This window comes from Ailuropoda melanoleuca, chromosome 1 (assembly GCF_002007445.2).
Source record: "Ailuropoda melanoleuca isolate Jingjing chromosome 1, ASM200744v2, whole genome shotgun sequence".
Lineage (NCBI taxonomy): Eukaryota > Metazoa > Chordata > Mammalia > Carnivora > Ursidae > Ailuropoda > Ailuropoda melanoleuca.
This window is the reverse complement of record NC_048218.1, coordinates 66,581,480-66,603,635: the sequence shown is the minus strand read 5'-3', so window position 1 is coordinate 66,603,635 and position 22,156 is coordinate 66,581,480. Positions and strand designations below refer to the sequence as shown.

Below are 22,156 nucleotides of genomic sequence, written 5' to 3'. Positions count from 1 at the left end.
GACAGCTATATACAGAAGAATGAAACTCAACCATTTTCTCACACCATACACAAAGAAAAACTTTAAATGGATGAAAGACCTCGATGTGAGACAGGAATCCATCAAAATCCTAGAGGAGAGCATAGGCAGCAACCTCTTTGACATCGGCCACAGCAACTTCTTTCATGACACATCTCCAAAGGCAAGGGAAACAAAAGCAAAAATGAACTTTTGAGACTTCATCAAAATAAAAATCTTCTGCACAGCAAAGGAAACAGTCAACAAAACAAAGAGGCAACCCACGGAATGGGAGAAGATATTTGCAAATGACACTACAGATAAAGAGCTGGTATCCAAGATAGATAAAGAACTTCTCAAACTCAACACCCAAAAAACAATAATCAAATCAAAAAATGGGCAGAAGCTATGAACAGACACTTTTCCAATGAATACATACAAATGGCTGACACATGAAAAAATGTTCAGCATCATTAGCCATCAGGGAAATTCAAATCAAAACCACATCGAGATACCACCTTACACCAGTTAGAATGGCAAAAATGGACAAGGCAAGAAACAACAAATGTTGGAGAGGATGTGGGGAATGGGGAACCCTCTTACACTGTTGGTGGGAATGCAAGTTGGTACAGCCACTTTGGAAAACAGTGTGGAAGTTCCTCAGAAAGTTAAAAATAGAGCTACCCTATGACCCAGCAATTGCACTACTGGGTATTTACCCCAAAGATACATATGTAGTGAAGAGAAGGGCCATACGCACCCCAATGTTCATAGCAGCATTCTCCACAAGAGCCAAACTGTGGAAGGAGCTGAGATGCCCTTCAACAGATGAACGGATGAAGAAGATGTGGTCCATATATACAATGGAATATTACTCAGCCATCAGAAAGGATGATTACCCAACATTTGCATCAACATGGGTGGGACTGGAGGAGATTATGCTAAGTGAAATAAGTCAAGCAGAGAAAGACAGTTATCATATGGTTTCACTTATTTGTGGAACATAAGGAATAGCAGGGAGATCATTAGGAGAAGAAAGGGGGAAATGAAGGTCGGGGTGGGGGGGAAACAGAGCGGGAGACGAACCGTGATCGACTATGGAGTCCGGGAAACAAACCGAGGGTTTCAGAGGGGAGGGGCGTGGGGGGATGGGCTAGCCCGGTGATGGCTATTAAGGAAGGCAAGTATTGCACGGAGCACTGGGTGGAGCATTGTTATATGCAAACAATGAATCATGGAACAGTACATCAAAAGCTAATGATGTACTGTATGTCGACTAATATAATAAAAAAAGAGGAAGGAAGGAAGGGAGGAAGGAAAGAGAAAGAAAGAAAGAAAGAAAGAAAGAAAGAAAGAAAGAAAGAAAGAAAGAAAGAAAGAAAGAAAAAGAAAGAAAGGAAGAAAAAGAAAGAAACCCATCTTACCTTCCCAACTGTGACTGATATACAAATGAGTATTTGGAGCTCTGCCTTGCCAACGTTGACTTTGTCAACCTACTGATGCAGTCCTGTTTTGAGTTACAGAGTACTGCTCAGCTGGACCAGGGGCCAGAGGTAATGGGCTTGCCACTGGGGGACCCAAGGGCCCTCACTTGGTCTCCTGGATCTTCTGTGTCCTAAAGGTGGTGAGCTGGAAGGCAGTAAAGATTTGTGGGTAATTTTCTTTCCTCTACCCACCCCCACCTTCTATTGCAGTTAAGGGTACTCTTCCTCTCACAAATGCTCTGATCCTTCCTCACTCCTGGAACTTCCTATGAGAGAAACCAAAGTCTTCCTTCCCCTTCTCTTACCCCATTCCCCACATACTGACATCCTCTTTTCTGTTCTCTGATTTTTAAGTCTTCACCAGACCCAGCAGGCCAGGGTTTCCAGTTCACCTTATCTCTGGTGGTTTTCACATTTCCATCGTGAGTGGAAACATAACCTACTGAGAGAGTGTCTGAGAAAAGAGTATGTGTGAGGGAGGGGACCCAGGCCTGCTAATGTTGCTCCCTTTCTGAGGGCCACTCCTTACTGTGAACCTCTTTGGCCTCAAGCTGTGGACACTGGACTAGAGGAGTCAGAGTGAGAGCCAGAACCCCCGCCTGGTGCTGCTGTCCCTGTCCCTCTGGGGGTGCAGGGGCTGAGAGACCCCTAGGTAAGGAAAGGGGCTGCTGCTGGACCTGTTGTCACTACGGGGTGTGTGTGTGTGTGTGTGTGTGTGTGTGTGTGTGTGACCACAGCTTGCCTTTTGCCAAGCCAGGGCCTTTGGAGAAGAAATGGCTGAAGAGCAAGCCCGTCTTGGGCTCTAGGCTGGGGTGAGGATTTCTCCAGGGTTTCTGGGGACGAGCCCCCTCCCCAGCATTTCCATCCTCAGTTAGCTCAGTTAGGAGGTTGGCTGACCTACCTCAGAGGCTCCCCTGAGAGCACTGCTGAAGGCCTCGGCTGTCTGCTCCTATGGCTTTAATCAAGGAGGGCATAATCACTCTGAATTGCACAGAACTGGCTGGGCGGGATAAAGCACTCTGCTCCGTTGGTGCTTTATGTGGCTGAGTGGTTCTACACCCCGACATTGATGAGTGGGACTGCTGAAAAGCAGGGAGCACAGGGCATTATTGTTGGTTCCCTCTGTGGGAGCTCATAAATGCCCGGGGGTGTTCTTTCTTTGAGATATGTTGCGGTGGCCCTGAGCAGGTTTATTACATATAAATTCATTTTCTTTATGATAATCCAGGGACCTAGGGAGCATGCTCTCTGTGGTCGGTGGAGGTTAGGAGAGGAGTGCAGAGCCCTCTCTGCTGCTGAGGAGTTGGGGTCTGGATGAGTAGAGAAAATGTTCTTTTCCAGGCAGGAGCTACATTTAACCTGCGATGAATCCCCCAAGGAACTCTGGGAGTCCAGGACTATAGCTTAACTCTGAGCTCTGCTGGCTCCTATGAAAGGACGTGTTAGGAAGCGAGACACGCGACTTACAAATGAATGTTTGAAACTCATCTCTTAACATCTCCGATTCTGGAATGCTATCCTCAGTGACTGTTCAAATTCAGTGGACAAATTTTAAAGGAGTGTTATTGAGATTGTGAACAAAATAAACTGTACAGGTTTAAAGTGTAAAATTTAACAAGTTTTGACAAGGTACACAGTTTTGAAGCCATCACCACTAACAAGATATTGAACGTATGTATCAACTCAAAGAGTTAGGATCGTTGGTAATTCCCTACTTCCACCCCCTCCCTCCAGTGCAGATTTTAAAGATACTAAATAGACAAATGTGAGACAGCAAGGGTGGAGCAAAGTCTAGTTGGTGGAAGCCATGTTGGTGCCTGTTGGTGCTCAGCATTGACAGTAGCTGTTTCCCTGGCCACGGTCATTTCTGACAGATGCGAAGGCCGGGGCTGGGCCTTGAGGGTGTGTGTGTGCGTGTGCGTGAGTGTGCGTGCGTGTGCGTGCACACTTAGCTCGGGTTTTCCTTTCACCTGCTTCTCTCCCTGGCCTGGGTCTGAGCCCGGCTGTGACCGGCCTGTTTGCTTTTCTCTGTGTCACCTTACCGTCTCCGCGGTTTGTGGTGGATTCCATGTGAGTCATGCAGCAGATGACTAAGTTTGGGTGTTGACTCTGACCTTCCCGGGAGAGCTGGCCAACCATCTGTGGGGACATTCTGAAGAGATTTTGGTTGAAGCACATGTAACAGATTAAACAGCTGTGGGATTTAGCGAGGCTGAGGAGGGAGCAAGATGGGAAGGGTATGTTTAAATCCATGTCTTGCAGACTCAAGTCTGTTGTAGACAGCTTTCATAGTGTGAAAGCTTCAACTCTGGGCTTTGATTTATATATTTTTGCTTGCTGTGCCAAATTCTTCATTGTGAGAGATCACCAAGTCCTCCCAAGGGGGTTTAGCAATGTGGAGCTTGGCTGTGCTTTCTGTGCTGGGGAGAGGTTCTCTTCTAGAGTCCAGAAGGAGACTCTGGGTGCACACATACAACTCCAGCATTGTCACATTGAGAAAGGGGAATAGGACTCAGAATCACGGCGTGGGGGGGGGGCGGTGCGGGAGGACTCTTTTCCGAGTGGGGAAGAACAGAAGGAGCTGGAAACCGCTAGCCTGGCATGTGGAAGGGTAGTAGGAGAGGCTGTGGTAGATGTGTCTCCTAGCGGAGCACGTGTTCCTCTTTTTGTTGTTGCCATCAAGTCTGCGTCCACCCCTCCACAGCTGGCCTGACTTAAAGCAACTGCAGATGTGATCTAGCTTGCCTGAGTATGTTAATAGCCTTTAAACTTCTGGCAACCTTGACATTGTCTCCTTGTCCTAGAATGAGAGGTAAGGAAACATCTTCAGGGGCAAATCTGGTAGGAGTTCATTGGATTTCAGGAGTCGTATATAAGTCTTCATGCATAAGAACTGCATTGCCTGTAGCTTTGATCCTCTACTATATTTTATACTCCATTCCATGTATTCATTCATTTATTCAACAAATATAAACAGAACACAGTCCTGCCCTCTGGGAGCCCACAGTCTTTCACAGGAGATAGACCCTGATGACCAGAATGCAACGTGGCCATCTGTATGTTCCAAGGTCAAAGCACTGGAGGGAGAAGGCCTGGTTCTATCCTGCCTGCCCCCAGCAGCTGAGTGACCCTGGACGATGCCTATTCTTTGGCCTCAGTCCCCACTTCCGTAAACTGACAGGTTGGAACTGAATCATCTCTGCGATTCCTCCCCCCAACATCTTCAGAGTTTCTGATTCCTGTGGGAAGCAGGAATAACACAAACTTCAGATCACAACACAAGGCTTTGGGGTCTTATGGCCAGAATGGAGCATAGATTTCATTGCCACCCATTACAGTTACCATTTCATTCAATAGGAGCCCCAGTCCCCAGTGCTCTTTCTCCCCTATTAATACTTCCAGGTGGCAGCTCCAGCAGATCTTCACGGGGAGGGAGCACTTGTGTTTCCTCCCCATGTCTTGTTGGCAAGCCACAGGACCCTCATGTTTTATGTGACTGAGCCCGAGTAATTTTTTACATAGCTCCAGTCGACCTAGCCCTTTTATGATATACTGATTTGCCTCATTCTCATGGTTATTCACAATTAGAAAATATATATATTTTAAATTGACCTTGTCTTAGATAGAATGTAAATCAAAATAGTATGGTACTGGCACAAAAATAGACACATAGATCAGTGGAACAGAAAAGAGACTCCAGAAATAAAGCCACAATTATATGGCCAATTAATCTATGGCGAAGTAGGCAAGAATATACAATGGAGAAAAGAAAGTCTCTTCAGTAAATGGTGCTGGGAAAATTGGACTGCCACATGCAAAAGAATGAAGTTGGAACACTTTCTAACATATAAACAAAAATAAATAAACTTAAAATGGATTAAAGACCTGAATGAGACCTGAAACCATACAAATCCTAGAAGAGAGCACAGGCAATAATTTCTCTGGCATCAGTCATAGCAACATTTTTCTAGATGTGTCTCCTAAAGCAAGGGAAAGAAAAGCAAAAATAAACTATTGGGACTACATCAAAATAAAAACTTGTGCACAGCGAGGGAAACCATCAACAAAACAAAAAGCCTACTGAATGGGAGAAGATGTTTGCAAATGACATATCCAAATGCAGGGTTAATATTCAAAATATATAGGGGCTTCTGGGTGGCACAACGGTTAAGCGTCTGCCTTCGGCTCAGGGCGTGATCCCGGCGTTATGGGATCGAGCCCCACATCAGGCTCCTCCGCTATGAGCCTGCCTCTTCCTCTCCCTCTCCCCCTGCTTGTGTTCCCTCTCTCGCTGGCTGTTTCTATCTCTGTCAAATAAATAAATAAAATCTTTAAAAAAAAATATTCAAAATATATAAAGAATTTATATAATCAGGGTGCCTGGCTGGCTTAGTCAGTGGAGCATGTGACTCTTGATCTTAGGGTCATGAGTTTGAGCCCCACATTAGATGTAGAGATTACTTAAAAATAAAATTAAAAAAAATAATTTATATAACTCAATTCCAAAAAACAACCTGATTAAAAAATGAGCAGAGGACCCAAATAGACATTTTTCTGAAGAAGACATACAGATGGCCAACAGACATATGAAAAGATTCCCAACATCACTAATCTTCAGGGAAATGCAAACCAAAGCCACAATGAGGTATCACCTCACATCCGTCAGAATGGCTAAAATCAAAATGACAATTAGCGGCAAGTGTTGATGAGGATGTAGAGAAAGGGGAACCCTCATGCACTGTTGGGGGGAATGCAGGCTGGTGCAGCCACTGTGGGACACAGTACGGAAGTTCCTCAAAAAATTAAAAATAGAAATACCATATGATCCAGTAATCCCACTATTGGGTATTTACTCCCCCCCAAATGAAAACACTAATTCGAAAAGATACACGCACCCCTATGTTTTTTGCAGCATTATTTACAAAAGCCAAGATATGGAAACAACCTAAGTAGACTGTGGATAAGGTAGGTGTGGTGTATGTACACCATGGAATATCACGCAGTCGTAAAAAGATGATTTTGTGCCATTTGTGACAGCGTGGATGGAACTTGAGGGTATTGTGCTAAGTGAAATAAGTTAGACTGAGAAACACGAATACCATATGATTCTACTCATAAGTAGAATCTTACACGAAAAGCAGAATCAGACCTATAAATAAAGAGAATGAAGTGATGGTTGCCAGAGGGGAGGAGAGGTGGGAGATTGGGCAAAATGGGTGAAGGAGAGAGAGAGAGATACAGCTAGTTATGGAATGAATAAGTCACAGGAATAGAAGGCACAGTAGATGTAATTTTGATGTGTCTTTCAAAAATAATTTTCAGTTTCTTTTACTGGGTCTGAACCCCTTAGCATAGCTGCCATTTAAACATCCATCCATTCGTTCAGCAGAATCTCGTGTTCAGTCCTAGGGTGAAGTAGGATATGGCTCTGGGAGCTCACAGCTCGGTGAGGACCTCAGCTTTGTAAAGAACTGTGTTCAACGGGAGAGTGCCGGCCTGTTGAGAGGTGCCCGTGGGACTCTCTGCCAGTAGAGGCTGGCAAAAGAGGATGTGGATTTAAGAGACGGAGTATTTTTAGAGTTGTAGAAGCACTTGGACAATTTGTTGCAAAGGGGGAGACTATTTTTTGTAGAGAGCATTTTCAGCAAGCTATTAATTTGTTGGGAAAACGGCATATTTAACTTATTCAAGTTTAGCACTACAGGCGCAGCTAAAAAGGAAAAAAAAGAAAGAACAGAACCCGAGAAGAGCAAGAGGCAGTTCTGCCAGCATCTGTTCAATGCCATGTTCCCTGAAGTGCATCTGAGAGGGGGGTGTGGGCCTTAAGAGTCATCCGTTGATCTTGGGGTCCATGTATCCACGTGTCTCTCCGAGTGTGTGCCTCTGGCCATACTGAATGTACTTAGTGTGTAAACAAATTTATTTTTTGTAAAACCTGGCCCCTAGACACAAGCCGGTTCATTTGGCCTGAGTCTCCAAAGTATGTCCTCCACAGAGATTTTCAGTGGCAAGTTTTTCAACTTATGGGTGTGTAGAAATTTGCACAAACTTTTCACAAACTAAATAGTTCTGAATATCCAGCACCCTGATCAAAAAGCATTACTAACACCCAGGAGCACCTATTGTGCCCTCTTCCATGGTTTATCTCTCCAAGGGTAACCATTAATTTTGCCTCTTTTCAAATTTTATATAAATAGAACCATACAGTATGTATGCTCTTGGTGTCTGGCTTCTTTCGCGCAGTGTCATAAGATTCATCTATGTCATGGAATGTCCTGTTTCATTAATTGTTACTGTATGGTATTCTGTGTGAACACACCATAATCGTTTTGTTAAAAGTCTGTTCTACCGTTGACAGGCATTTGGGTGGTTCCGGTTTCTAGCTACTGCGGGCAGTGTTGCTGTACACATTCTTATGCGTGTCTCTAGTCAGTACACATCTCTGTTGGGTATAATCCTACAGGGAATTGCCAGGTCCAAGGTTGGTCCAAGCATTCATAGATATGGCCTAATGGTTTTCTCAAAGCTTATACCAATTCACACTCACACCAGCAGGGTGAGGGCCCCAGTGGTTCCACATCCTTTCCAACACTTGATATTTTTCATCTTTTATTTTTTCTATTCTGATAGGTAACTTTGGCTTGATTTTTATTTCATTCACCATCTTGAGAACATAATCCCCATGTAAGATACTATTCTTTCAGAATGTGGTTAAAAACTCAGTGAATGTGGCCCTCTGATGGAGGGTGGGTATGAGTGTGAGGATTGGCAGGGCGGATTCCAGGAGAAATGGTTTTGCTGAACTGGTTTTGAAGGTTGACAAGATGCTAGCCAGGGGAAGAGAAGAGAGAAGAGCCATTGATGAAGGGAATACTATCCCAGGCCCATGTAAACCCCCAGAGTCTAGGGAGCACATGGCAAATTTGAGGAGCTGCATGTCCGAAGCTGAGTGGGGAGAGAGATGACTCTGGAATGGTGAGCAGGGACAGAGCATCACCCCCCAGAAGCAGATAGAGTTACTATATGGCAGGTGGACCATTGTCAACCTCTCTGAGCTCACGGTGGGAGACCTCGGACCATGTCTAGCAAGGTGGCGTGTGGGTGTGGAGAGAAGGGAAAGGATGAGGGACGGGCAGTGAACGAAACCCTCTGGCTCTTGCCTTGGCCTGAGACTCCTGAGTTAGACACAGTCATGTGGGCCTCAGAGGACCGGTATGGAGAACATCTCTGCCGCAGCCCGTACTAAATGGTCCTGTCTCCATCCTCTCTCTCTGTTCAGAGCATCCGTTCTAAAGTGGAGGTGTCCGTCTGGGATCAGCCTGAGGATCTTAATCTCTTCTTCACTGCTACCTGCCAGGATGGTGTGTCCTACCCTGGCCAGAGGAAGTGTGAAGGCCTGAAGATTGGGGACACGGTAAGTTCTCACCCCCAATTATACTTGTTAGCATTGGTCATCATTCTTTGGCTTCTGGTAACTTTTATGACTTACTAGAGTCCTGTAGGGGTTTACGTTCTGTCTTCCAACTGTGCGCTGTGGGGGGATGCCTGCTCCGTGCTGTGTCTTCGGGATACCAGGTGGACTTGCTACAAAGTTTCAGTCAGGAGACAGCACTCAGTGCGTTGCCCTGTGAGTCTTCCTCAAGTTGACATTGTGCCCTTGGTGTTTTAAAACATTATTATCTTCATTTGACAGGGATGAAATTAGGTGGGAGAGCATGGTGGGAATCTAAGAGAAGTGGCCTTCATTCCTAGTCTTCTGCAGCTTGCTCTGTACCTTGGATAATGTGACCCTCGCTTTTCCCTTCTGCAAAATATGAAGAAAGCCATCCACTTCTTCTGATTCGATCAGATGGGGTGGATAACTCCACAGCGGTGGAGCGCATAGAAGCTTTGTGTGGATTAAGTGGGTGTAATTAACGATGGAGAAGGAACATTGAATGTAAAGGTGTGTGTTCTTGTGTGCCAAACCAGGGACTTGAGGAGGGAAGTGAATATATGGGTGATGAAAACAGAGAACACACACGGGCACAGAAGCAGGCAGAGTGGTGATGGAGAGCTGTCCACACGTCTTCCAGAGCTTCCTGCTGCTAGATGTAGGCCACAGATCCTTTCCCTGCTATGTTGACAGTTTCATTGCTCAGAATATAGAAAGGCAGTGAGAGGAAGTTCTCTTCCACACATGAAAGAAAATGACTGAAGCAAAAAATTTATAGGGACCTTGAAAATAGATGGCCATGTCTTTGGGTCATTAGGCACTAATGATGGCCAAGGTGGGTATCAGCAGACTTATACCCTAGACTCTAGGGAAACAGGTCAGAGAGACATAGGTAGAGCTGCATGGCTGGTTGTGCCTCAGGGTGGCCTTCTGGGGCTTTCCCACATGCCGTGGTTGATCCTCTCCCTCCTTCCCTGTCATGGCTGCCCTTCATCCATTTGCGACACACAGGCGTACATCTCCCCTGTTCTAAATCTGACGGTGGTGCCTTGCCCCACCAAGGGACAATTCAAAATATGGTATCAATGTTGAGGAAGTGAAGGACTCTAATGACTAAGTAATAAATCTTTATCTAAGACATGTTTCTTCCAAGTTGCTTTTGTTTAAAAAAAGGGAAAGAGAGCGTAATGAAGTTGTCAGACGATACATCATCAAAAGTGAAAAATGATTATTTGTGGCATTTAACTCAGAAGGCGCTTCTAAGATAAGGTGACATTGCTGTAACAAAAATCCTTCTATTCCCATCCTCCTAATTAAATGAGTCAGGTTTTTTGGAGGGTGTGCTTTAATCTGGACAAATACAAAATAGGACTAGAATTGATCCCTGTCATATTTAGCAATAAGTAATATTTTACGTATACATGAACTGTTTGGGTGGGGAAAGCTTCATCTCCTTAAAGAGGCACTTCGGATAGAATTTTATATTTAATACTTGTCAGACTTTGCAGGATATTTATGTTGTCTTGATCTGTTGTAATGACTAATCAATCCAGATGATTTTTTGAAAACCACAAAAGCCCAGTAGTCACAGGGTTGAAAGAGACAGTTATGAAAGATGGAAGGAGGCAGAGATCACCAGAGAAAGAGACACATAAGTGAATTCCATAGATCTGTGGGTGGAATGTCTGGTGCAGTGTGTCGGGAAAGCAAAAAGCATGAAAAGCACCCAAACGAGGAGCCCTTTACCTGGAGAAAGAGGGTGCAGTGGGACAGAGGTGAGAAAGAGGATCCACAGCATACACAAGACACCTGGGTTTCAGGAAGGTTCTTGACAGTGTCTAATGGCATCCTCACGAGTAAGAGAAATAATGTGAGTTGATGACATCACAGTTAGGCAGATTCATAGCTAAGTAAACTTGCTTCCTAAAAGTGTAATAATGTCAGCTGGAGGAAGACTTGGGTGAGGTTCCAAATGTCTCTCATTTGTTCTCAGTGTTCACTACTGGCTGCAGTCGAACTCACAGAAGACCTGCTTATCAAATGTGAGAAGGTCACAGAACTGGAGAACACAGTTTATCTCATAATACAGGAAAACCAGGATTTAAAATAACTTTCAGAATTCAGCTGGGTTGAAATCACAGGACTGCTCTCTTGCATTTAGCTCAGAATATTAACAGGGTGGAGGAAATTTGGTTTGATAGTGGTTTTTGAGAAAAGGATCTGGCAGATTCTGATTCTTAAAGGCTTAATGTGAATAAACAAAGTTGCTTAAAAAAAAAAAAAAAGCCAGCTGAGGTCGCGTTAACAGAAGTATTTTGAAACCCCAGAGAGAATGGTCCCACTCTTCTTTGTGTGGGTCAGACTGCATCTGGAGTTCTGTGTTCAGCTCTCTCTCTCTCTTTTTTTTTTTTTTTCAAAGCACAAGTGACAAGCTAGTGTCACAATGAATTGTCTGGAAACCAGGAAGGTCAAAGGATCTGGTGTTTGTTGATAATAATGATATAAAGTTGGATTTCTTTCTGGATGCGGGGGCTCAGGCAATTGATGCTGCTTTAAGCAAAAATGAGAAAGTCGTTTTAAGAATATTGGGGTCCCTCACGGACCCAAGAGGCAGGTGCAGATAGCCTTAGGAAAGACAGTGAGTTAGCTCTGTGTTCCTCACTACTTCCCTATGAGGAAGGTAGTGTCACTCATGGTGACAGGTGAGAAAAGCTGTGATGCTGGTACTCTAGCCCACCTTTCCCTGGCCTCTTGCTGCCTATGATTCTGTTCTCTCATATCTGTTTCAGAGGGTTCATTTCAGAGCAAAGTACGATAACAAAGAAACTACGCAGGGAGTGTAGTTTATTGAGTGACTTTATGAGCCGTACCTCATTCAATGTGCATACCCTGCGGCTCAGGTGGGGAACAGGGCGCTGCACTCATGCTGCTGGGCAGCCTGAGATTTGGGAGTGTCACGACCTGCCCAAGACCCCCCAGCTAACAGGCGGTGGCCTTGCACCTCAGGTCGTGGTCACCTGACTAGTCGTCCTTACCATGGACGGAATAACACGTGTGTACCGTTTCATGGGGATTTATGATGGGCCCTATACCGCACGCAGTAGGGACTTCTCCACTACCTGTATGGTAGACGTTACTTATCCACCTGATGTGAGAAAGGCTAGGCCTCCAAGGGGGACCTGAGAAACTTGCTGTAAGTCCCTCTGCTTGAGCCACAGCACCTAGAGTCACATCTGAGACTCCTGATGCCGGAGTCCGTGTTCTACGTCGTGCACTTGAGAAGTAAAGCTTTCTAGGAAGCCTGGGTGGCATCACTACCACCTGTATCCAGACACCCTTGTGTACAGATTTTGGTTTTTGCTGGGATAGCTCAGGAAAGTAGGGACGTTGTCCAGAAGACAAAAAAAGATTTTATTATTATTATTTTTTAAAGACTTTATTTGAGAGGGAGTGAGAGAGCTCACAGAGGGAGAGGGAGAAGCAGACTCACTGCTGAGCCAGGAGCCTGACATGGGGCTCAGTACCAGGACCCTGGGATCATGACCTGAGCCGAAGGCAGATGCTCAGATGCTCAACTGACTGAGCCACCCAGGTGCACCCCCCACAAAGATTTTAAATGGCATTTTTTCACACAAAAAAAATCTCTGATGTATTGGAATGACTATAGAGAAGCTGAAATAGAGACAGAAGAAAGGTGCTTCGTCCACACTGATCACCCTGGACAGTGCTTCTGCACAGGTGAGCCAGCAGCCTCCCTTCCACTCAGAGGGAATCCTGCCATGGCAGCTCGCTGTGCCACTGCTGTCTTGCTACCCAGGAGGCCACGGTCATACGGCCTCTGGACCCACAGCAAGGGGGGTGGAGTTCTCATTTTCTGTGGCTGGAAATAGACTAGCACAGAGCCACTCACCTGTCACAGCAGAAATGAAGCTGCCTGCTGGCCACACCATCCCACAAGAGGCAAGCTCTTGGAGGGCCCTGGAGGCATGGGGGCAGAAGCAACTGCATAATTTGCAAGGCCCAGTGCAAAATCAAAATATGGGGTCCTTGTTCAAAAATACCGAATGTGAAGATGAGGATTAAACTGAGCATGAGGCCCTTCTGAGTGTGGGGCCCTGGGAGTGCACAGGCCCAGGCTCATGGAGCCGGCCCTGGCAAAGGAATGAGGGGGGCTCTCCCTCAGCCCCCCTTTTGCTGAAGGAGAGATGCACTTCTGCACTCCCAGCTGCGGCCAGTCTGATTCTCTTCATCCGGGGCCAGGAAGACAAACTTCTGTCCCTCCTCCCAGACTGAGCCTTCTCTAGAGGGCTCACAGTTGGGTTCCAGCAGCCAGGCCTGCTCCTGAGTATGTGGGCTCTTCCCCCCAACACTGGTCTCAAGGACAAAGCTGGCAGAGGAAATACACATGCGATAAGTCAGCCCCATAGACGGTGAGGGGTGCAGCTATACAAGCTGGGCAGGGTGTCCCAGCAGCCCCAAGGACGAAGGACCCACACCACAGAGGGGTGCTGTTTGAGCTGAGGAACATGAGTAGGGGTTTTCCAGGCATGGAGAGGGAAGCATAGCATGTGCAGAGCAGTAGGTGAGTCTGAGGGTGTGAACAAGCTTTGCCCTTTTGCAGGTAGGAAGCAGCTGAGGGGGGTGGGTTGGAGCCTGAGGCAGGCTTGGGCCATGTGGGTAGGACATAGGTGCCAAGCTAAGGTATCTGGCCATTTTTTGGCAGGTGGGTGTTATTCTTCAGTGCCATGATTTGGGAGGTCCGTGGACTGGCACGAGGTAGGCAGAAGGGCTCAGGGACTTACCTGGAGAAAAGGGATTAGGGAAAGCAGTCAGGGTATAACTGTCATTGGGTATCTCTGGGTCTGGCCTATAGATGAGGACATGGCCATGGTCGGGGTGTGTGGGTGCAGCGTTGGGACAGCTGGGTTCAAGTGGCAGCCAGGTGAGTCTCACCCTCTTGTAACTAAAGCTTCCTGCAGGAGCAGTGGGAGGGGAGGGGTGCCAGTAGAGGCTTTATGGTCACTTCCAACCAGAGGCTGTGGTTTTGTGACTTTTCTGTGTTCTTTGTTAAGAGATCTCTCCAGGCAGGAAGCAGGAGAGGTAGCAGGGGATGAGGGACAAAAGAAATACTCCTTAAATAAAACCTTCAAAGTGTCCAATCCAATGAGGTTCTCTCCTCCAGTGGTTTCAATTTTCTTTCCTAATTTTCCTCCTCTGGTCCCAACACCAGCCAGTGCTGACTGAGTGGGCCCGGCCACTGGGAGTCAGTTTTCTCATGAACTGACTTTGACAAATCAGTATGCAAGTGGCCAGCAAGCACTAACGCCCAGTACAAAGGACCTAGTGAGCCCCATCACAGGCTTCCCACAGCATCCCCTCTCCTGTCCCCTCCTTTGGGGCTCTGCAGCCTGTGCCCATGCCCAGTGCTTTGTTTCAATGAGCTCCTGGTGGACTTGGCATCTGTACAGCCCCGGGTTTGGTGGGTTTGGGGTGGGGGCTGGGCAGCCTTTTTGAAAGCATGGATCAGGCCAACAGCCCTGCGGGGAAACCAGGAGCATCCCAATGAGGCAAAAAGAACAAGACTGGATGGGAGGGAGGGCCGCTATGTCCATGACCTTCCTCTGGAATCTTGGAGTGGGAGATGGAAAGTCTCCAGGAACTGGGGAGCCTTGAGTATCAGTTGAAGTCCACAGTAATCAGGGACAAGTCTCTTTCCAGGGGCCTGACAGAGTCTGGATTCTTTCCTGATCCCGCAGGGAAATAGACTCTGAAAGGAGGTAGCAGAACAGATGTACTTATTCCTGAAGTGCTTTTTATAGCATTCCTGTGCCCAGCAGGACCTACGAGACCACGGCTGAGTTAGACGGAGCTGCTCTGTGCTTATCGGGTAGCTGGCGCACACCAGCTGCCTGGGCCTGACAGCTAGGACCTGGATTAGACCACAGCTTTGGCAGAGGAAGGCCACCAGGACTGCCTAAAGGCCAGTCTTCCTCGTTCCCCTGGCCAGGCAGACAGCATATGAGTCTTTCTAAATCCTGGGTGACTGGCTGCCCGCACTGATCCGAGGGCTCCCCTGGCTTCTCCACTTACTCCCCGGCAAGCACAGACACGTTGGGAAGACAGGGGAGATTGAATTCTCTTGTTACTTTGTTCCTTGATGCAGGCAAGTTTCCCTGGGGTAGGTTATGTTCCCAGATGGACACTCCTCGCAGTCTTTCAGTCATTAAATCCCATTGGCTCTTGGTCTAGCTGATTTCTCTGCCACTTATTCCATTTCTGAGCCCCAGATGCCTTTAGGAGGCAAGAACTTATCATTTAACAAGTCCCACACCACTGTAGCCCCAGGAAGTGGTAGCCTTGAGCAAGTCATGGCTTCTCTCTGAAGGGAGGGATGTTCACCTCTGCACTTTTGACAGCCCCATGGGTGGCTTCGGTCAGGTACCCCACCCCCTTCCTGTTTGTAAGCTTGGGTCATCTGTAGCCCAAGGCAGGAAGATTTGGAGATGCCCCTGGTCACCACCGTGGGGATCACCATCTTGTCCCTGCAGTTAGCCGGGCCACCTCTCCCTCTGTACCCAGATATGGACACTGAACATCTGCCGCATTCCCTAGTTCTAGAGACGATGTGCTATCAGCTGTGTGACCAGCGCTAAGCTCCCCTACCCACGAACCCTGTTTTCTCTCCAGTAAATGAGAATGCCTCTTTTTAGGGCATGTAAATGTGATGCTCCTGGAAATGCCCAGCACAGTGCCTGGCACTCATGTAGGCATTTGATCCCCGGTAATTATTCGTGTTTGTTGTCATTAGGCAGAGTTCGGTTCCCAGGTGGGTCGTCATCTTGTTTCCTTACCTCAAGAGCCCACCTGTACCTCAGGTCCTTGAAACTTAGCCTGTTTCTCCCTTTGCCTCCTCCCAACCGTCTGTGTAGACCTGGAGGCTGGGGGTGGGCTAGTCCCAACTGTCTGCAGCTGGTTTGGCTCTTGCAGCATCTTCTGACTCCGGCTGTTGGTCATCATCCTCAGCTCACCTGTCCATCAGCATTGCCCGTGACACCCCTTGGCGGACGCTGATTCCCGAATGTCTAGTCTCCTGGAGGCGTGCCTGCTGCCAAGCAGGACTCTCTCTCTGGGGCCTCCCACTCAGTCTCACCTGCACCCACCCTGGGGTGTCCCTAGATGTCACAGAACCCGAGGGGAAGCCTTTTAGAATTAGTAAAGACCCCAAAGTGATAGGGATCTGTAGATCATTTAGGGAAAAAAAACGTGTTTTCAGTGTTCTCCCAAAATATACATTGTTACCTAAGAGTGGCCAGTAAAGCCAGTTATAGATGACTTTTTAAAAATCAGCTTTAATCCGACCCAGATAATGAAATTAAGAACCACAGTAGCTAAAAGTAGTTTCTAACCCATTCTGAGCTTTGGAACGACCTGAGGAGCCTTTTGAAAAACGAAGAGCTCGGCAGGTAGTCTGGTGGTGGAACGGCCGGGCGGTCTGCTCAGGAGCGCCACCGTGCAGGGGAGAAGCGTTTCCGTTTCCCGTGCCCTTTGGTCAGGGCGTGCGCCTCCCCACCTGCGGACATGCTGGCCGACGGCGCGCTAGGCTCCCGGCTCAGGGGGCGGCCATCTCCCCGGGGCCTTGCTCGCCTCACCTTGCAGCCAGGTGGGCGGCTGACGGCGTCTTTCCCGCGCACTGCCACTTGCCAGCGGGCCCACCTTGCTGCCCGGTTCCCGGGAAGCTGCGAGAAGCTCAGGACTTAGCGACACTTCTTCACAGGCGTTGTTTAGAAAGAAAAAGTGTGGTGTGTGCGCGTGTGGCGCGTTCCGTCTGCGATGACGCTTGTTGACGACCGCGGGCCGTGACTAGGGAAGACGGATGCCGCTGTGAGGAGCCGTCCACGGAGAAAGGGGGGCAGAGCGAGGCTTCAGGTGTGCCTGTGGGGGGCAGACACCCTGGAAGGGAGCCAGGGCCCGCTCGGCCCTTGTCCAGCAGGAGAGGAAGCCCTTCGGCAGAGGGGCAGGCAGTTGCCAGGGTGCGTGGAGCCCTGAGCCCCGTGAGCTCGGGGGCACAGGCACAGTGGAGGTGCCCACTAAGTACTTGTGGAATGAGTGACTTTCCGACTGGAGAGGGAGCGGGTGGGATGCCAGTGAAACGCAGGGGCAAAGAACCGCGTGCCCTGAGCGAGCCGTGCACTTTCTTGGAAGCCGGTTGCCTCGGGGTGCTGGGGACGGAAAGGTCAGTGCGTGTGGAACACCTGGCGTCCTCGGTGCGGTGCCAGCGCGCGCGGTCCCGGGGCCGCCTTCTCCTGGGGCCTTCTGCTGAAGCGCTCCGTCTAGGGCCTGGGGCGGGGGGGGGGGGGGCTCCCCGGGCCGGGCCCCTGGGTGGTTGGGAGGCTCCGACCAGCCGTGCCACAATGTCTTCTCTCTTCTTCCCGCCCAGGCGTCCTTCGAGGTGTCGGTGGAGGCCCGGAGCTGCCCGGGCAGGCACGCGGAGCACGCGTTCACGCTGCGGCCCGTGGGGTTCCGGGACAGCCTGGAGGTGGGGGTCACCTATAGCTGCGAGTGCGGCTGCAGCGCCCAGCTGGAGGCCGACAGCGCCAGGTGCAGCGGCAACGGGACTTACGTGTGCGGCCTGTGCGAGTGCAACCCCGGCCACCTGGGCACCAGGTGCGAGTGCCAGGAAGGGGAGAGCCAGAGCGGGTACCAGAACCTGTGCCGGGAAGCCGAGGGCAAGCCCCTGTGCAGCGGGCGCGGGGAGTGCAGCTGCAACCAGTGCTCCTGCTTCGAGAGCGAGTTCGGGAAGATCTATGGCTCTTTCTGCCAGTGCGACAACTTCTCCTGTGCCAGGAACAAAGGGGTTCTCTGCTCAGGTAGGCACCCCGCAAGCACGTTAGTTCTGGGCCAGGCCCGGACACCACTATGGCAGCCCCCACCCAGAGGGTGCCTTGTACTAACTAACGGCTGTCCTGGGAGAAGGCGAGGGCAAGCCTTGCCCACCACTTGGCCTGGGCGGCGGGGGGGGGGGGGGCCAGGGGGGGGGNGTGTGGAATACAATGGCAGAAGGACCTGCCCCATGCCTGTGGACTGCCAGAGTCACAGGGGTGTGTGGGGTCATCCAGGACTTACTCGCACAGCATTCCTGACAGGTAGGTGATCAGTCTCTTCTTGATTGCCTCCTGGGACAGGGAGCTCCCTGGGGCTGGTAGTGGTTATTCCCTTGTGAGACATTGCATTTATCTCCTATTGCAGCTCTGACAAGTTACTGTAGACTTAGTGGCTTAAAACAACCAATGTGTTCTGTTACTGTCCTGAAAGTCAGAAGTCCACTGTGGATATTATTTGGCTGAAATCTCAGTGTCCACAGGGCTGCATTCCTTTTGGAAGTTCTGGGGGAGAATCCATCCCCTTGTCTTTTGCAGCTGCTGCTGCTGCTTCTTTTTTTTTTTTTGATAATTTTTTTATAATGTTATGTTAGTCACCATACTGTACATCCTTAATTTCTTTTTTAAAATTTTGTTTTATTTTTATTTTTTTATGATTTTTTATTATATTATGTTAGCCACCATACAGTACATCCCCGGTTTCCGATGTAAAGTTTGATGATTCATTAGTTGCATATAACACCCAGTGCACCATGCAATACGTGCCCTCCTTACTACCCATCACCAGTCTATCCCATTCCCCCACCCCCTCCCCTCTGAGGCCCTCAGTTTGTTTCTCATAGTCCATAGTCTCTCATGTTTCATTCCCCCTTCTGATTACCCCCATCCTTAATTTCTGTTGTAGTGTTATGATTCATTGTTTGCATATAACACCCAGTGCTCCATGCAATATGTGCCCTCCTTAATACCCATCACCGGCCTATCCTTTTTCAGCTTCTAAAAGCCATCCATATTCCTTAGCTCATAGCTCCTTCCTCTGTTTTCAAAGCCAGCAGTGTGGCATCCTCAGATCTTTCTCTGAGTCCGACCTCTGCTTTATCATCCCATGTCTTTCTCTGACATTCTCCCTCCCTCTTACAAGAAGACTTGTGATTATGTTGGACCCACAAGGGTAATCCCAGAGTCTCCCCATCTTGAGATCTTTGACTTAACCACATCTGTGAAGTCCCTTTACCATGTAAAGTAACACAGACACGGGTTCTGGGCATTGGGCTGTGGTCATCTTTGGGGGCCATCATTCTGCCTCCCACAGACATGGTTTGGAAGTTTCTTTTGATTGAACAGAAGATTGTTTCTCAGTAATTTCCACCGACTGATTCACATTCTAGACACCGTCTTCCATATGACAGCCTGTCAAACATCTGAAAATTTATGTTTGTTCTCTTTTCTTTCTACACTAGACACTATGTTTCCTCCTTCTCTGTGGACTCCATCGGTTTGTTCAGTGTGCTTCTCAGCACTGAGCATGTTATTTGTCATTCTGGAGAGTGAGGGCCCAGCCCAGAGTTCAGCTGAACATTTCTGTGATCTGGACGTTCCGCTTCCATGAACACATCCTAACAAGATGCCCACTTTCCCTTTTCTTTTCTGTTAAACAATCACGTGATACTGTTGAGCTGTTCTTTAACTTCACTACCAAAAGCTGAAGGGTTTTAATTTTTCACATGAACTGTAGTCAAGCCAAGTTTTTGTTGTGTCCTGTTTGAGCACTTAAGTTTTTTAATCTACATGTAAGACTTTCCATGGATTCCAGTTAAATTACAGTTTGGCAGTTCCCATTCTGGGAGTTGCGTTCCAATGAGATACTGTCTCAGAGGGGGCATGTCTCAGAGGGGGGATTCCATCCAGCACCATGCTGCCTGCAAATACAGTAAGTGGAACAATTTTAGGCCGGATTGTAGTTTCTTCTGCTGTGTATTCTGCTGTCGCTGGGGTTCCTCCCTTGAGAGTGGTCTTCCAGTTGGGAAGTACTGATTTGAAAGGAACTTTGAGTATCGTAGGGAAGATAAAGCAGAAACATGGGAGGCAAATCAGAGCATATAAATGACCTGTTAGTGTGGGAGGAATGACCATCCCTCTTCGGAAGGAGCAAGTGCTGAGGGTGGCCCTGATGCGGGTCAGCAAGTGAGGCGTCCTGGGGCAGATCGCACAGTGAGACAAGTATGAGGGCACCCACGGGAGCTGTGGGACCAACAGGGTCACAACTGGGACTGCTCCAGAAAGTACAGGGCGTGTGAATGTCATAGAGGAATGTCACGGGTGGAAGAATTAGGATTTAATACGCTGTCCATGCAACCGGGATCCACTCTTTCTCTGTCAAAGAGATGATAGACTGGGATTCGCTGGATGGTTCTATCTGAATTAGCAGAAAAAGTGCATACGATCAGGCAGTTCCGGGTGTAAATCCAGCAACACCACCTGCTGCTGGTGTCACTTTGGGCTCAGAGCTCTTGTGAACAATAGGGCTTGTGTATACAGCACCTAGGGCACAGCCTGTCACAGAAGGACTCGCCAAGCATTGGGTCCTTTCTGAGTCAATGCCACCACCTCTGGTCAGTGCAGGAGGGGCTGCCCCCCATACACCGCCAGGCTGTGCCTCCAGAGCTCCAGCGTGATGGGTGGACTCTCCAGTCCCTTCCCCAGCACCATAAAAGCTCCAAGGAGACTGGCAGTGTCTGTAACTGGCTTTTAGCAGTATATTTTTCTTGTTTCACATGTATTAGCAAATAGTGTCATGAAACGGTCCCTCCCTTCCCCTCAGGAGCCAGAAACAGTCGTCTTCTACGTCTTCATCCAGAAGGCTGCTTGTGCCATATTGTGTCCATATTGCCTGGGAGCAGGGGCTTGTAAGTCAGGTGACGTGTGCAGGTTCCAGCCCCATAGTCCGTCAGCCTACTGCCCGGGTTCTCTCTCATACATTTGGTTTTCCTGTCTCAAAATGGCTCACCACCCTTCGTTTCTGCAGTATTTTGAAAACTGAAGAAGACATAGATGAAGGACCTGGCGTGGTGCTTGCTAGGAGACAGGGCCCAGCGTGTGGTAGATGCCTCCTCTCCCTCCCTCAGATGTTTCGTTTCTCTGAATACAGCACAGAGCCAGGGCACGCAGGGCAGATAGTACATAAGGTGTGAGTGGCCTCAGTAGGGAAAACTTGTCATTTTGGAAGCTGGAATATTCTGTAGTTGAGAGAATACACAGGTTTTTTGTTCGGCCACCAGAACTCACAGTTCTGAGTTAATCTTGCATATCAGAATTCTGCCTGGGTGCTGTTCTCTCCCTTCATTCCATACAACCCTGCAGTATTGGGAGACTCTCATATGTCCCTGGGTTGAGAGAGGGGAGAGTCTCAAAGGCCAGGAGGCTCCCACATACATGGTGTTTCAAGTCACTAACTTCTCAGGATGGCTGGGTAGGATGTCTTTTTTTTTTTTCCCATTGGAAAAGCCATACACATTCATTAAAGAAAATTTGTAAAATTGTTCCATCGATAGATGTGTGGTCAGTCCTTGCTGTCTGCCTCCTTCTTCTTGACCAGGATTAATTTGGACCATCTGGTCCGTCTGGAGGAACTCCTTCCTCCCACACTGTTTCACATGCCTCCCTTCCAAAACTGTGTGCTTGGTCAGATAGCTGGTGAATTATTCTTAGGTTTCGAAGAGTAGAGAGAAATGAAATAAATTGTTTATAATTCCGTCAGTCATACTTTAAGAGATTAATCTCTTTCTTTCCAAACTTTTTTTTCTAAGTTAGTGTGTGTGTGTGTGTGTGTGTGTGTGTGTGTCTGTGTCTGTGTGTCTGTGTGTACAGTTTTGTGTCTTGCTTTTTTTCAGGTAATATTATATCCTAAGCAGCCCTTAAAGTTGATGACTTTAATACCTCATCGATTGGAACATTTCAGCTCTCTTTCCTTTGCATCCCCAATTACCCTCCCCACTCCTTCACTTGAAAAGCAACAGCTAATTGAAATGTGAAGCTATCCAAGTCTTTGTGGGGAAAACAGGTTCTGGAATGAGGTCATTGTTGTGTTTGCTTATTTAGTAAGGACTTTATTTATTTTTTTTTGAAGATTTTATTTATTTATTTGACAGAGACAGAGACAGCCAGCGAGAGAGGGAACACAAGCAGGGGGAGTGGGAGAGGAGGAAGCAGGCCCATAGCGGAGAAGCCCGATGTGGGGCTCGATCCCACAACGCCGGGATCACGCCCTGAGCCGAAGGCAGACGTTCAGCCGCTGTGCCACCTAGGCGCCCCTTAGTAAGGACTTTAAACTAAGCCCGGCTCCAGGCAGGACTTGTTCCTGC

General features: G+C 48.2%; 1 protein-coding gene across 4 annotated transcripts in view; it reads left to right on the top strand.

Moving 5' to 3' along the window:
• The window catches only part of ITGB5 (integrin subunit beta 5), a 93,699-nt gene that overhangs the window by 44,181 nt on the left and 27,362 nt on the right, over nucleotides 1–22,156 (top strand). For all 4 annotated transcript variants that reach the window (XR_004625063.1, XM_034659781.1, XM_034659770.1 and 1 more), the window contains exons 7-8: nucleotides 8,761–8,895; nucleotides 17,354–17,783. Coding sequence is in view for 3 of the 4 variants with exons in the window: in XM_034659781.1 (XP_034515672.1) it covers nucleotides 8,761–8,895; nucleotides 17,354–17,783 (565 nt within the window). In the remaining variant the exon portion in view is untranslated. The remainder of the gene's footprint in view (nucleotides 1–8,760; nucleotides 8,896–17,353; nucleotides 17,784–22,156) is intronic.